Source organism: Numida meleagris, chromosome 2 (genome assembly GCF_002078875.1).
Source record: "Numida meleagris isolate 19003 breed g44 Domestic line chromosome 2, NumMel1.0, whole genome shotgun sequence".
Taxonomy (NCBI): Eukaryota; Metazoa; Chordata; class Aves; order Galliformes; family Numididae; genus Numida; species Numida meleagris.
The window spans coordinates 126,286,854-126,303,931 of NC_034410.1; the positions used below are offsets into that span (position 1 = coordinate 126,286,854).

Genomic DNA, 17,078 nt, shown 5'->3' on the forward strand with positions numbered 1-17,078 from the left:
ATCCCAAGAACACTTAGCTCAGGGAACACTCTTTAAAGCAACGCCCACATTTGTCTTTCTGAGCAGGGAGGAGAAGCAAACCAGGAGGAATGAATGAGTATTCTTCAAACACTCTAACAAAGGAAAACAACAAAGGATGAGAGCACACCATGTAAATAGCAGTCCCTTTCCATACCAAATACACTAAACAGAGAAAAAAAAACAACAACCATTTTGTGAAGGAAACTTATTCTAAACTTAATGGGGCAAGTCCCCAGGTACAATGTAATGACTTCACATTGACCTATTACAAATGTAATTTTGCCTTTCCCCCAAGGCAGTGCAATGTTACATCACCCAGCACCAAACAGCGGCAGGAAGCACCATCTGCTACCCAAGACTTCTTTTCTGCAAGGCCTTCATTGACAACAGCGGACATAACCCTGTTGTACCACAGCCTGGTACAGAAAACTCCCTAAGCCAGTTTTCCAGCTCGCTCTATGATGTTAGAGAACATCACCTTATCCCTTCAAAATGCAGAAAGAAACTCCACAGTAAGATGGAGCTCTTAATATTTACAAATGCAAAGAAATAAAGGCTTGCTTATGTTACAAAGTCTTTTTAATTAGTTTTATACCCATGAATACAATTAAAAAGAAAATGCAACCTTCATCACATCACATTGATAAAACAATGTGCACACAAAGTGCTTTACAGAATTTGTGCAGAATACATTCCACTTAAAAGCACCAATGCATGTTATGTTAATGGTGACTAATGTTACCTCATGGACTTGTGCATTGATTCATTTATCATCAGCCACTTTTATACTGAGAAGCTCAACACGCTGTGCAGATGGACACAGAAGTAGCCTGAGCCACTGCACCCTCTCCTCTGAAAATACCTAGGCAAATACAGGCAAGCTGTTATTTACTGGGGATAAATAGTAAATAATTGTAATATCCAATAACTGTCAGATACAGATTTTCAGTAGAATTCTGTCACTTGAAAGATACAGTGGCATTCAAAAGAGATACTAAAGTGTCTTTGTGGGCAAACACTTAGAGAAGAATAATTAAAAAAAATAGAAATGGGCCACAGAATCAAAATTGAGATATCAAATGTAGTAGCTTTCCCTACTTAAGACTATTCATTAACTATTTTTCTCATTACCCTAGAAAATCAAAGGGGGACCTACAGCTGCTAACATGTAGCACCTCCAAGTGAAGGATTCCACGGTACCTCCAACATACTGGGGGCTCTCAGGACCATCAGCAAGCTTAGACTGCAGAGACAGACTCGACAATCCAGGATTTCTGTCCTTGGGCTAGTCTAAGACTTTTCTACTGAGATCCTCAGACTTCTAGAGTTTGCAGCAATGTCTGGAACTGGAAAAATCCTTTCCAGAGTTGTTTCTGAGAGATGTGATTTTCTGTAAGTATAACAGAAGTACACTGTGAATTTTATAGAAAGGAAATAAAATTATGAGAGATAGCTATGTAAATGAACATTAATGGTTACTAGTGACATTAGCTTTAGTTAGAATGAACAACAAGACAACATTATACATGAAAAAATCACTTTTATTACAAATGTTTAATAAAAGGCAATTATTTCTCAAAACTATTTTTCTTTTTCTTCCTAAACCTAAACAGACAAAATCAGAAGCGAATATGCAACTGCTTGGTTAAAATGTTACTGAAGGTTACCTTGTCAGTAGTTCTATCAGATTTTCTGCAAATCTTGCTTTTAAAATGTCGTATTTACTGCACTATCTGCTTTCCTTTACAGAGATGCTCATCCTGCAGCAGAGATGTGTAGTCATTAACACCGATGATTTGATTCATTTGTATAAAAAGAAGAAAGGAAAAACAAGTTGTAACCATCTCTTAATACAAAACCTATTTCTGTGAATTATGCTTGCACTTAATTTAGAGCCTGGAATGCTAGCTTCTGAAACCAAAGACAGGTTTCACACTGGCTGCAGCGTGCACTGTCCCAGAAGAGCAACATGAATAATTCCATATTAATTGGTGGAAGAATTCTTTGGTCACAAACTGCTGATATCTACCCAGTTCACAGTGTTTCAAAAGCTATTTTTCCACCTCTATTAGGTGGCTTGCTTCATTTTATTTTTTTTATCCCATGACTTTTAGATTTTCCTCCTGCATGTGTGCATGCTCATGCACTAAGTTTATGCAAATTGCTTCTATTCAGACAGATCAGGAGTGAAGAGAGAATGTCCTTTATCTTCTGATACCTTTCAGATCAGTCAGACTGCAGCACCTCTAGTCTAAAATGGCCTTTTACTGGAGTCCCTCTGGAGAGTCAATTCATATTTAGTGCACTACATTAAAAAGCTTTCAGGATACATAAGATATGAAAATTGCGATCATTATGTTACACCGTAAATTATACTGCAAAGACATTGTTCAAAATCAAAGCCCTTTTTTGGTGGGAAAAGTTTCAGAGAGTAAGGGAAAAGCAAGCTGCTAATGATGAGAGCAAGAGTGTCTGGACACTTTGCTTAAAAGGCACACCAGGAAAAGGCAAGTTACATTCCTCTCCTGACGGTTTAAGTAATCCTGTTCTGTATTTCTGCTTATAGATATGTATATATATACACATACACACACGTGCATATAGACACACACACACCAGAAATTTGAGGAATTAGAAATGAATTTTAAATAAGAATCAAACTAATGGGGGAGGTGTTTGCTGCAGTTATTTTCTGCTGCATTATGGTTATAATCTAATGATACGGTGATATGGTTATACTCTTTTTTACTTTACATCATTTCACTGTATAAATGTGAGGCATTAGACTACAAGGTGCATTTATCTTACCTAAAGTAATTTTTATGGATCTTCTGTGTTCTTGCTTCTTCAGAAGGGATGGTCATTATTTTAAGAAATATAAAAAGAGTTGAGGGTAAGGATGTTCTAACAATCACAATTAAAATTTATTTGACTCTAGGGTTTACAGATTAGAGCGTGGCACGCACGCAAACACACAGAACAACAATGACAACAGTGGCTGTAACGCAGCTCAAAACCAAATTCTGGTCCCAGCACAGCTGTAATACGCTGATCTTGTAAAATCTTTTGTTTTCCTTTTGCTTCAGTTTTATGATATAATGCACCATTTCCAAAATCTGCACTGTTCCACCTAAATGGTCCACGCACGATGGCAGTAAGTGTTAAGAGGTATGAGATGATTACTAATTTCCAGAAAACATTCAACAGAAGATGCTCGTACAGTAGTCACCATTAAAAGCTTAACAGCTGGAGGTTGAAAGTAAAGACCTTTTTGGTTGTATTGTGTAAAGAAGTATGACTATCACAGTAAAGTTAATTATAAAAAGGTAACAATTGTAAAGATTGCAACAGAGAACCAAGTAGATTGTTCAGAAAGTGGATCACATTTTCAGCGAAGTCTGAAATAGGTTTTGCAATGTTGTAAATTCTACCTACTAGATATCACACAATATAAATCAGACAGAAGAAGCTGTAAAAAGATATTAAAAGCTTGGTCCTGCATTTCTGATTTCTCAAAATCCACCACAGAAGACTACAGGAATTTTGTACGTTTAGTGACTGCAGGACAGAACCCTCAGAGATCTGCAATACATTGCTTCATTTCAGTACTTACATTACATATAAGTATTCAATTGATATTCTTTGGCTTTTAAATTACTATCCCTTAATATCTATAATGTGAAACCAAACCAAACCCAAACCACTAGTAACTCCCCTCTTCCCTCAAAACAGTGCTAAAAAATTAAGTGAACTAAAAACATATCCAGTATGTGTGAAGTGTAGCTGTTACTTCATTATAAAACTATGATATAAGTACGGTGCAAAACAGGAAGGTGATACTGGTCAGAATTGCGATAGCAATTGGAAATTTACACTGCAGGAGAGACTGCAAGCGATGCTTCTCCTGAATAATAGAAAAATCAAAACCAATTAGGCACTTGTTTTCTTGTTTAATGAGAGATCATTCTGTGTGCGTAAAAATGATAGAAATATTCTCTAAAAGAATGCTCTCTAGTGTAACAATTGTATTGCTCAACCACAGCCACAGTCCTCGACTCAGGAGAGCAGAAAAACGTGTGCTTATTCTTTACTTTATGCTTAAAATTCTGTTGATAGGAATGGACCAGACACACGTTCAAGTGCTGTCCTGAATTGGGACACTTGCTGAAATTGGAGTTTTAGAAGACAATATCGTGGTGAGCTTCTTTTCATTCTACTACAATACTAACTTTATCTAATCTGGCTCTGCTCTCCACAATATTATCGTAATACTTCCTAATAAAAAAAAGAAAACAGGAATAAAATAAATAGGATAATCAAAGATTACACAATAAATACACTACTAAGTGGGAGGAAAATATATTGCAACATAAGGCTCTGTAGTGTTGTACAATCAAGAAATAGTTCCAGGTGCTCCAAAGCTCAACTCCTAATGTACAACACAAGGTTACCACAATACACCTGAAAAAGACTGGGAAGTAACAGATCAAACTTCTATTACATTGAACATTTTAAAATTTAACAAGTGGTAATGTGTTTCACTGCCTTTGCAGAACACCACGTGTTCTTCTGCTGCTCCAATTGTCATTGCTTGTGAAGGAAAAATGAAAAGATTGTTGTTTTTTTTTAACTCTCATAATAAAATTCCTTCAGACTTACAAAGTTACCAGTGTCCACACTGACTCATAGCATTATCTCTGACAGTAAAACAAACTCAGAAATTTTGTTGTCTCCTCTTCTTGGCATCCATCGCATCCAGGATAGGTTGCCTCTTTGCAGTGTACCTCTGACGAAGCTCTTCAATTTCTCGTTCCATCATAGGGTCCAAAGCCTTTAATCTCATCTGTAATTCTTCTAAACTGAGATTCTTCAGCTGTAGAAAAGACAAAACAAGCAAACAAAAACACAGAAAAAGATTACAAACTACTTATAAGCAATATGAAAACCATTGCTTTTCATAACCCTTTAATTTACAGTTGTAATGTGCTTTTACATACCCTGTGTGTATACATATATCACTGTTTATATAGCCAGAAACTCTACAGTATGTAACAGCATACAAAAACACACACACATGGAGCACAGTTAATAAAAATAACAATAAAAAAAACCTTTTGAACACCTTCTAATTAGACTGCAAATAAATATAGGCCTGGAATTAAACTCCCTAGGCTGAAAAAAATGCATGCCACAGTACACAAGATTATATTCACACATATGTATTACATTGGTTAATCAAATACTCCTTACAGAATTCAGTCTCTCACAGAAGCCTTAAGAGACAGACAAGTGCTGTAAGTAACAGTCTGAGAGATATGTAGAGGTACCCTCTGATAAGAATGACAAGACGCCTGTACTCTACGGACTGCCGCCAGAACTAGTGAAAGCATCTACCAACAAGGTGCTTAAATAACACACAAAATTTCCTGAATTCATGGGAGGGAACTACCTTTGAAAACGCTCTTTTCTTTCTAAAAATGTTTTCTCACAGTGTTAAGAGTTCATTACATTTCATTCATTAAGAGCAACAGGTCACAAAGGAGGTGTGCAAGCAAAGGCTGGGGTCCTGGCAGGCACTGGGGCACATCAGGTGTCAATGCCCCACCTGCTTTTGTCATAGTATTATTGAAAATTGAACTTATAATTCTAGAGTAAAATCTTGATGTATCATAACGGCCTGGGTTGAAAAGGACCATAATGATCACCTAGTTTCAAACCTATGTGCAGGGTTGCCAACCACTAGAACCTCCTCTTGCTGGGAGGACCCACTTCTGAAACATCTGCCTGGCCTATGCAATTTTTTCTTGGGGAAGATGAGCGCCTCTCTGCATTTCTAATTTCTGTTGGAATTGCCTGCGTGCCGATTACTTTTCACTCAGTGTGATAAACATCAACAGATTTCAAAGAGCACAAAGAGTTGCATCCTAGGAAAGGGATGATCTATACTGTGTTGCAAACAAGCAGACCACCTAACTCAGGAGAAAAAAAGAAAAAGAAAACATTTTCTGAATCAACCTACTAATGAGTCACTGCTTAGTTTATGAATCTAGGGCAGTTTTCCATCAGCACCGTCTGATCTGCTTTCCCCAAGGAATGAAATACTACTTTTGATCTTTATTTTTATCAGCATCCGAGGCATATAGATTAGCAACACATATTGCTGTATACACTCCAAACCCCAACACTATGATTTCTACCAATATACTACATTGTACGTAGTAAACAAATAATTTAAATGCATAATCGAGATGGAGTGAAGAGCAGAAACGCATACAAGAGCACACAGAAAAAGACACCCGTTTTCATTTTAACAATAAGATTCCTATGAAGGCCAGAATTAAATGCCAGCAGTCAAAACATCCCCCAGGACCAGAGACCCTCAGAGCAGCATCAGCTTCATAAGCCCCATATGCACTCAGCAGCCTGTCACCACTGTCTGTCTCTGCTGAGGACAAATGGCACCTTTTGTATCTTAGGAAGAAATAAGTTGCCTCCACCCAGTTTATGACATTTCCCCCATCTGAGAAATGTAAGAAAGGATGGGGGAAAGGAATCATCATTCCTCAGTCACCAAGACTCTCAGAGAAAACCCTCCTTCAAGATGAAAAAAATAAATCTTCTTTTTCAGCCAACTGGTAAATGTAACTGGCATGTTACAGACATTCTTCAGTGAAGATGTTCTCTAGATGAGCGAAGTTTCAGAGGGATTTGCAATACTATCAGAAGATATAACACTGATTCCCCTCTTTAGCTGGCTCCAAGCAGTAGAGATGAGAGAATCAATAAAACCATTGTTTTTAGCGCATCTGAGAAATGTGTTTGTGGCTCCATGGACTAGCAAGTAGACCAAGACAGGCACCACCAATAATCACTTGTGTGACTATTTCATGAGAAACGGCACTGATGAAGTCTTGTGTCTGTTCAGGGCCAGCCTGGGCAGCCATTTATTCCCCCGAATCACTACTGCAGACATCAGGCATGCATGTAATAGACTCGAGCTTATGTGATCACATAACTATTCTGCACCAAAACATCAATTCAAAAAAAAAAAAAAATTGTCAGTGAATAATGTGATGGGTGGCTTTTTATTTAAATTTCAGTCAAGGAACAGAGTCAGCAAATAGAATTAAATATTCTTTAAGGATCACAGACAGCTGGACTGGAAATTAAAATACAAAGAGAATGAATTTTTAAATCCAGAGAATAAGAATCTTTCAGAATGATCTCAGTCATGTCACCCAGGGGACGTGGGGAACTGCAGTGCTCATCTGTATGAACGGATGGGACACACAGAGGAAGCAAATAACAAAAAAAAGGGAAATTAAGAATCTGAAAACAGAGTTATGAATCTCATCCATCTGACATCAGATGCTACATTAGACAGTAATGGTCTGAGAGCTCTATGTACTATAGTAAACCACTTAATCATATCGAAATGCTGCAGCTCATTCTAGGATGTGTTTCTGTGCACGCACATGTATGTCTCCTCAGCAAATGTCAAAACGTTTGCTTCTTGACTTTTCTGTGTTCCATGGATATTTTTTTCGTGAACCCTAAAGGCTGCAGAAGCCCGAGCACTGAATGCAACAGCAAATATATTAAATGAGATGAGCAGAAATAACTCCAACAGGAAACATAATTATTCCTATGTAACTTATTCCCATGCATGATGAATATTTTGATTCAGTTTCTTAAAGCAATTGAGCTTGGCACTCTCACACATTTCCATTTGCAAAGAGTTCACAATTTAAATTGCCATAGCTCATTTCCCATGTGGCTTGTTGAAACAAGGGCTACCAACACAAATGGGAATTTCTGTGCAAGCTACCAGAATTCAAAGAGGTATTAAATGATTCTTTGATAGCATTTTACAAGCTGCAAACACAGTGGTTCAGTAATCAAGCTATTATTTGTCTGACAATGACAGTTTAATCTCTGCCACTCCAAATAAGAGAATCAATCACATCCTTTCTGAGCTCAAATGCTCACAATCAGATGCCAATTAGTGTCAGGATGGTCCAGCCCCAAGTCAGAGACAGGCTTCAGTGAACGGAGTGTCTGCAAGGCAAATAGAGCACTTGCCTTCACTGATACCCTTCAGATACCAAAGTGTATCTATCTAATCCTGCAGCTGAACTGTAATTTTCATTCACAGTCCCCGGAAAAGGCAACACAACCATACACTGCACACTCTGCTCTTAGGAAACAGAAGTAGGGAAACCTGGTATAACTCATCTCGAACTTCTACAAAAATGGGATAGCAATTGTTTGCCTCTTCCTGGCTCACTTTTCAACCTACTCATAACAGGGTTAGAAACTTCCCCAAAAAAAGCTAAGTGCAGAAGTTAAAAAGAAGCAGAACAGATTCAGAATTGTTAGCAAGCTTCTTTTAATGTGATTACCCTCATTATTAAGAACTTAAGCTGGGATACAGTAACAAACAAGAGGCTGGGAGAGTTTCAGGCGCATCTACAAGCTGTGACCAAATCACAGATGAGAGCAACTGAGTATCCAGAAACAGGTACATTCCCTGGTGTGAAGGTAGCAGGAACCACAGCTAATCTCTGTTATCTGGGTTTTTAAGAAGCAGTGATAAGCTTTGTAGCTGAAGAAAAAATAATCCAGTGCTATAATGCAAGATAGGTAGATTGCAGTGCCGTTTACCATTTCATCAGAAGAATATTTTCTATGCAGAAAACATTCTTATTCTGCTCAACACTGGCTTCAGGATTTTGCTTTCTGTTGCATCTTCAAACAGTGACACAGAAGGAATCCCTTCCTCCCAGTACTGATGCAGTCATCTCTCAGAACTAAACCCCAGCAAGGGAAGTGCAACAATTTTTACCTTTTTCAGACTAACTTTGCGCATCTCAGATAGATCAATTTCATTTGGATTGGTATGTTCAGCAAGCCAAAGAATTACTTGCAGTCAATACTCCTGCCTGCAGGAAGACCCACACCGTACCTTATATATTTTGTTTGCAACCCTGATCAGATCATATTGACAAAGATTCAAGCCAGAACATGCAACTGGAAAATATATATGCATTCCTGTCTACAAACCAGAGATCTCTACTGATAAGCTGAGAAGGAAGGAGATAACACACAATCATAAGTGGACCCTCAAAGGTCATCAAGACAAGCAGTGCAATGTGAATCCTAACTACCTGTGTCCAGCACAGGAGTCGGGAGGAAGGAAATGCATCTGAGATACTTGGCAGCGCTTGCAGAGCATGAATTGCAGTGAAGGGGTCTGGAAAAGAGTCTGGAACTCATTAGCTAGTCTTGGCCAGCACACATCTGTAGCCATCCAAACTTTTCAGGGGGCGAAATCCAAAGTTTTCGTGGATATAGCACACTACAATCTTAATCCACCCTTGACAGCTAACAGAGGTAAATAAAAGCTCTGGGCCTGTGATGTTTTCAATATGATAAAATTAGATTTCATTAGTAATTCCATAATGCATGAATTACCATTGCAAACCTCAATTCTATCAAACTAAATTATGGAATACTGCCATTAAGTTGGTGCAATGAAAACAAGCAAATGCATTTTCGGGGTTTAAATTGTTAAGAAAATAGATATTCGATCAAAAAATAATCTGTATCAAGTTTGTTGTGTTTACTTGAAAAAACAAATTCTCCCTAGCAACTGCTTAAACGAATCTTACAGATGCAACATACCTTATTAGAGGCCTTTGATTAAAAAAATATGGATTGTTAATACTGTATTCTGAGTCATCTATTTTCCCATCTGCTAGTAATTCCTACAATATGAACTATCAACAGAATGGCTAACAACAACAATTTTCTATGGCAATTGCAAAAGTGGGTTGCCTATAGCACTTTCTAAGATTTAACCAGTGCATGCCTTGGATTGCTCTGTGTTGTTAGTGGCCTCAGGTAAAAGAAACTTTCTCTCTACTGCAGCTTTTTCTATACTTTTGCTGACCATTTTCTTCTCTCTTACTGAATGAGATCCACTGATGATTTCAAAATCCTTTTTACTAATCCAACAAGTTAGACTTGAGTCAGGATCCCCTGTGACAAAAGGTGGGCCCTCCTGACTAATTTTTCTGGTCTATGAAAGTTCATACCTAAACCCCAAACACCCACTTACGTGGTAGTTTCCCTAGCCTCGCATGCAAGGAAATATGCCACAGTTGCTGTTATCTGCTCAGCTGCAGCTCTCCCATCCTTGCCATACATGTCAGGCAATGACCCTGTTTGAATCACCCACTGGCTGCACATGAAAGCTGTGACCTGCTGTCATCCCTTCCCCTGCTGTCACTGGTGGAGGCAAATCAGTCACAAGAAAACCAGCTTGAACAGTGAGTAGAGCAAAAGCAATTATTTCTGTACATTAGGGAACAAGTTTCCTAGATGCAAAACACAAAATACGAGGCTGTACATATACAAAAAACCATCTCATTTACTATTGTTGCTTTTGGCAACTTATGGGAGAAAAGAACCAGGAATATAAAATTTTAAACCTTAAACTTCATTCCACAGGACTACCTCATGCACTGGGAGGGGTAAAATATGCACATGGCATTAAGAGAAGATTAAATCAGGACAACTTCACTTAATTTTAAAAAGTCCTTTTAGGAACAAAATCTTATATAAATGTTCAATTATTAATTCCTATCTTCGCTACTCAAACCTTCTCTGTTCAAACATTAAAACTGTATATTAACAACACAAAGCTCAATCTCAGTTACTACCACCATCATTTTTCAGCTTGTGAAGACTTTTCTCAGCTTCATACAGTATTACATTTGAATAGCAAACAAACAAGAGAAAATAAAAAGGAGTTTTCTATAGCATTAAAGCATACTATGATTTGCATACTATCCACGGCTTTCCCTCTTAGCACATTAAGTACTGCCAATCCTAAAATTCAAAAATTATGAGCTGGGTCCTTCATCTTTATTAAACTACCATAAGAAATTAGATTCCTAAAACGATAGTTTTTTTGGAGGAAAGAGGTGTCTTTCTACTTCTCTTTTTATTTCTGAGCCACGAGGAGGCAGCTGGAATTTAAGCCTTTTTGCAATCGTGAGGTCTAAACTGTTCAGGAAAAAAAAAGTCTAGGAGCTGAAAACTTTAATGAGTTATGCTGACTATAGGAATTGAAATCTACGGAAAAGCACAAATCATCATGAAAAATCATGTACATATCAACGATATTACAACTCTTGCATACTGCAGTTTTCCACAGTTCCTGACAATACCAGTTAAGTAGCGTGTGTTTATGCTTGATCATATCGTAAGCAGTTCAAATATAATTTACATTGCTTTTACTACTAATGAATGTGATGTTCATGCAGTTGGGGTATAATAATTTTCACTCAAAGAGATAAAACATAAAAAACAAATGAACAGAGGTAAATAAACTGCAAGCCAGGTATCCTAAAAAACTGTCCACTGATAAGTAACTGTGAGATCAGCTTCTCAGCATCTGATAGATAATAAAAAATTAATTTTAGAAGCTTACAAAAGGAAAAAACTCCTGTTATTCTGTTTCTGTTTGCTTCTGTCACGCAGAGATTGTACTGTAACATTACACACTTAGAATTGAATTTACCGAAGCACGACACTGTAATTTGCTATTGTCCTCTCTTTACAATTGGATCATCCATCACAGACATTTTTCAAAATGACTTTTAGAGTATCACAGGCAAAAACTCGTCATTTAAAATGCCTCAGAGAAGACCTTGGTGTTCTTTAAGTACTCTGATTTTCTTTATCAGACATGTTAAGCTACAGTTAGCCATGAAAAATACAATGAATGTTTAGTGAAGTTCCCAACAGAGTAAGTAATCTAAAGCTTAGGAAAAAACCTCCATGCGGGTATCCATTGTGCACTGCAAATACGTCCGCACAGTGAGGAGAGCAGAGCAGGTACCACATCTTATCTAAAAGAAGATAGGATCTCCTCTCAGCCCTCTCTGCTTTTAGAGGAAAAAAAAACATGAAAAAAAGTTTTTCAAATATCATCCACATAGGTATACAGCTTTAAAACAAAAATGAATTATTCAACTGGAATTATTAGTGTGCTAATAATGTAGTATCTTAAAGTCAGCATTTTATCTGTATTAATGTGTAGATCTCCAGGGCAAGCAAGTTTTAATGGTCTTTCCTAATTAACTCTCTCATAAACAGCATGCTTAAGGTTGTAAGAACTATGTATCCCATCTCAGCAAATTGTAGTTATCGTTCACCTACATAAATGCAAACATTGCTCCACATGTTTTTTTCAAGGTAAGGCACTGCCTCCTTGCCATTTGATTCCTCCATGAGAGGATCACTTATAAAATGTTCAGAAAACAAGATTTTTGCACCTTTTTAATGTTCTGCTGATCTACATGCAAGTACAAGCTGTGTTAACTACTGACATGGAAATGATTTGGGATCTTTCTTTTTTTTTTTTTTTTTTTTAAAACATAAATTCATCCAGGTAAGATGTCCAAGCATAATAAAGGTACAATTATAAAAAACTAAAGATGGGCCATTTTTGCAAAAAATATTTGGTAAATGCAAATCTGTATTTGGAAGTAAAATTAAAAGCATAAATAATATGAAATAGAAGTTTTGAAGTTAAAAACGGTACTAAAGCATACAAATTAATTAAATACAGAATGAGTCATGTATAGCAAGTTTACTTTAATAGTTCCATTTAATATTATATTTAAAAGGAAAAGAAAAATTGAAATTCCTTGAATAATCAGGATATCTGTACGGCACACAAGATATATCTGTGCAGAAGTTAACTGCAGACCCAGAAAAGAATTTAACCTGAAGAGCTAGAAGAATTTTTAAACCTTAAACCTCAGTGTCCTAGTGAAAGACAACACATGCGCATCTCAAACGTCTTAGAAATAAAGAACGTTCATAGCTCAAACTACAACAAAAACAGATACAGCAAAACTAAATTTTCCAGAAGGGACAAAGTCTGTTGGAGGACAGCCTCTCCCCAGCCCAGAACACACACACAAATTCTTTTCTTATTTGCTGAGGAGTCTTGACTTACTTATATTCTTTACAAGGCAGAAAAATCAGTTCAGTTTAAAATAACCTATTCAGAAAGGATCTAGGAAAATAACATATCATCTTCAATAAATGGAAGAATGATAGACATACAGTTTGTTGGCTTTCATTTCAAGTAGAAAGCCTTCTAGAAGGCACATCCAACAGTGTATAGCTTTCAACCACTTTGGGTATGAGATGGACAGGAAAAAATCCAGAGTCCAAAAACCAGAAAGGGCAGACGCTGAATGCAGCAAATGGACAAAGCCGGGGCTAAGCAGAGAAATGTAACCGAGCTGTTAGTCACAGCAGGGAGAAATGAGACCCCTGCTGCACAAAAGTCACACGGGTTAAGGCCTGGGGATGGGGACCAGGGAGAAGAGGACAGCCGAGCCTAGCTGAGGGAGCACTACCAACAGCATGTGGCTGCTGCACAGGGACCTGCGGTGAGTGGGGAGCAAGGCTCAGTCCCAGCCCCCTGCCATGTAATGACAGCTACAATATTAGGGAAAATGATCAAAACAGCTCTGAAACTTTCTTACCATCTTTAAGAACTGAGAAGATTTGTTGAATATCTCTTTAGAACTTAAGGGATACTTTAATTCTCCCTAATAACATAGCTGTTTTATTGAAGTCTTATCTACAAATCAGCCAGACACTGAAGTTGCAGCAGCTTCACCAACACAGTCAGCTCTTCTTTTGATGAAATGCACCAGCTCTACATTATGAAACTAAATTTTAATTAAAGAACCACTGATTATCAGATAATCTTTAGTCAACCTGAGCAAATACACATTGCCACTCTAAATGTAGTAAAGCTACTGCCTTCCTTCTAATCCAGACTAAATTAGATCTAAAATAAGTTAATGAATACAGAAAGTGATAACCTATGAAATAATACTACTTAGATTGCAGCTTTTAAATAATACACAGTATCTTTTCCTTAAAAGAATGGTAGGTACTCACAGTACAAATAATATACTGAGAAATATCCTGGAAGTACGAAAATATAGAACAAAATAATAATTAAAACACATGAATTAAAAGGCCCACGCACTAAAGTACAACAGCAACAGTAAATAATAAAAAAGCCACTGCCATCTTAATGAACAAGAAAAGCAGGCGATCTCAAGGCTGATTCTAATTCTAATCTCTTAAAGAGACTCTATTCTACACAACACAACACACCTTACTACATGTAGAAACCCCATTTATTTATTAAACAAGATTCAATGACTCAGTGGCATATTCACTTACTGAGTCCAGAACTGCCAAAACAATTTGCCACATAAATATTTTATTATCAAATATTTTGTTTATGACTCAAATATGCATGTGATTAAGCCAAAAACTAGCTTTCTCACCTTCACAGTATTATCTCCTAAGAAGGTCTAAAGCACTCCATCTATATACACTTTGAGTATTAGTTTGTTTATTCAGTTTTTTTTTATTATAATTTGCAGATATAGTTATAGTTTATTACGATGAAGGAAAAACACTAGACAGAACTAACTTCAGTGCAAACAGGTACCATGGAAGCTTTTGGGACAACACTGTCAATTAATCCCAGTACCAGTTCTAGCATTCACTTCTCCACTTCCACATTTCTGGAGTGAATTACGTCAACTACAGAGCTCACAGCTAGGGAATGGTCTGAGCTCCGTAAATCCTCCAGACATATGATGTGACCCCAGTTTCGCTAAGAATTCTTCTGGCCTCTCTATCCACTGCTGGTTTTTCACTTCATCTTACTGATTATTTACGTTTTGATTATGTTTCACTTTTCTAAACTTAAACTAGTCACGAAAAAGAAAAAAATACATATTATTATATAGTAGCAGTAGAAAAAGAAAATAATAATAAAATCCTATTCATTGCAAGATGTATCAACAACAAAAAAGATGCACATACTGCACTTGATGTTGAGGTGTCTGCAACTTCAAATCCAAATCCTTATCCTGAAAAACCCTGCTGGGAGTCTAATCTAGGTTTTATAATTGATGTAGCATTCATAATGTGGAAAAAGAAGTAAAACGAAGGGCATTATCGACATTATTTCCAACTGTAAGAGCAGGAAATAATGATGAGTTCCTATCAAGCTTGATCTTGCACCAAACAATGTATCTACCTCATTCTTAGGCCACATAAAAACTGTGAGGAAAATGAGAGCCAGGCAAATGTATTCCTCCAATACAAGGTGTCAGTACTCAGAAAAAATCTGCGCTCAGTTTGGTCAGTAGCTACATAGCTCATCTTTAAATGAAATTATGTTTCACAACTGCACATTCAGAAATAATTAAAAGCCTAATGAAATTTAATTTCAATTTACCGTGCCTTGTAAAAACAATTCAGTAGTTAAGACCATTTTCAGAGTAGTGCTTTTCCAAAGTAAAGACAAAATTATCAATGTTGAGGCTATTAATTGCTTTTGCAATTTATTTAAAATTCATCACTGCATTTTCTGCTTACAGCACACTTATTCCTCAGTTTGAATTCAAATTCCTCAGTGCCTTCAAAGACATAAAACTGAACAGAGACAAGGTACAAATTAATGGGTTCGATCATCTATTGTCATGGTCTATAGAGTTTGTTAGAGCAAAGAGCGTGAAAAATCCCTCTCTGCCAACAGAGCTAATGCATATGCATGAGCACAAATGCAAGGAAACATAGAGTTAGTATCAGACTACACATCTGTCCTAGACCTTCTGAGTAATATATGAATTCAGCAACACACATGGATTACTTCTTGATACAGTTATTGCATGTATCAGGATGCAGCACTGGAAAAAGTCCTACTCTCAGAAAAGCATATGAATATACACTATATATTCTTGAATTGATGCTAATGAAAATCACCTTATGTGGCAGAATGATGCTATTAAAAAAAAGCATGTATTTTAAAAATGTTAACATCCTTCACCATACTGAGCAATTTAAAAACTAGTGTTGATGTACAGCAACAAATCTGAGTAAGAACTGTAGAAATTACACATACCATTTGTTTTACGATAATTCATGACAGTGTAAAGAGAAAACCAAAACCATATTATTTTGGTAAATTACAGGCGAATGCCAAATTCACCAAAGGCTCTGTTAAAAGGCAAAATGAATGCAAGTAATGACTTCAAAATATTTTAAAATCTCAAATAGATCAAGAGAGATTTTAAAGTATCAACATAGCATATTGTATACAAAAACCTGAGAATCTGGTTCATCAGTTCATTTTTTCCTAAATAAGTAATTTGATTATTGCATTTTCAAACTTTAAATACTTGTTTAGAGAGATATTGGCTCCTTGCAGTCCTCAACCATTTCCATCTCAAACCACTTTCCTCTTTCCTCCACGAGCATTTTCTCTTGCTTTAAACAGAATCTTCTGCGGTTTTTGACATTAATATCTCCAAACATCAGCCATTCTGGGAGCTTGTGTTTTTCACATATGATGGTTTGCGTAACGCAGGGAAACCTAGTTATGAACTAAACACCTATTAACCTGGTTGTTATCAAGTTGCTTATCAATTCAATATCATGCAATATTTTACAAGTAGCAATGTCATTTGAAAACTGACATATTTGCTATTTATTGTTGCTATAACAACCACAGAAAACTGTATAAGAAAATAACAAGCAATAAAGGATGAAACACCATAGAAACAGACAAGAATAGAACAAGTTGTGTCAGCACTAGCCTTAAGGAAAATTTTACACACAAACAAGTACATAGAATTATAAAAAGCTGGAGAAACAGGAAAGGGCAGTTAAGGTGGGAAAATAAAATAGGTAGTTATATGGAATATTAACAATGTTCTCCAACAGAGATTACATGCAGATTACATGAAAGCTCTATGAAAACTAAAACTCATTAAATGAGAAATTTTGAGAAAACATCCAGCAGAGATAATAACACAGACTCATTTCAAATATATATTTTCAACCTCTTGCTTATAATAATACTGCTGAAGTGTCACACAATATAAATAGTTAGGATCCCTCAAAACCAGAACACAGTGATAGCTACATTGCTGCCA

The 17,078-nt window shown here is 36.6% G+C and overlaps 1 protein-coding gene across 2 annotated transcripts in view; it reads right to left on the minus strand.

Moving 5' to 3' along the window:
* The window catches only part of STK3 (serine/threonine kinase 3), a gene marked incomplete at its 5' end in the record, with an annotated part of 131,221 nt that continues 114,725 nt past the window's right edge, over window positions 583–17,078 (minus strand). Inside the window, 2 exon segments of one of the 2 annotated variants that reach the window (XR_002434975.1) lie at window positions 583–1,411; window positions 1,689–4,894. Coding sequence is in view for 1 of the 2 variants with exons in the window: in XM_021386143.1 (XP_021241818.1) it covers window positions 4,736–4,894 (159 nt within the window). 2 annotated transcript variants of the gene reach the window in all.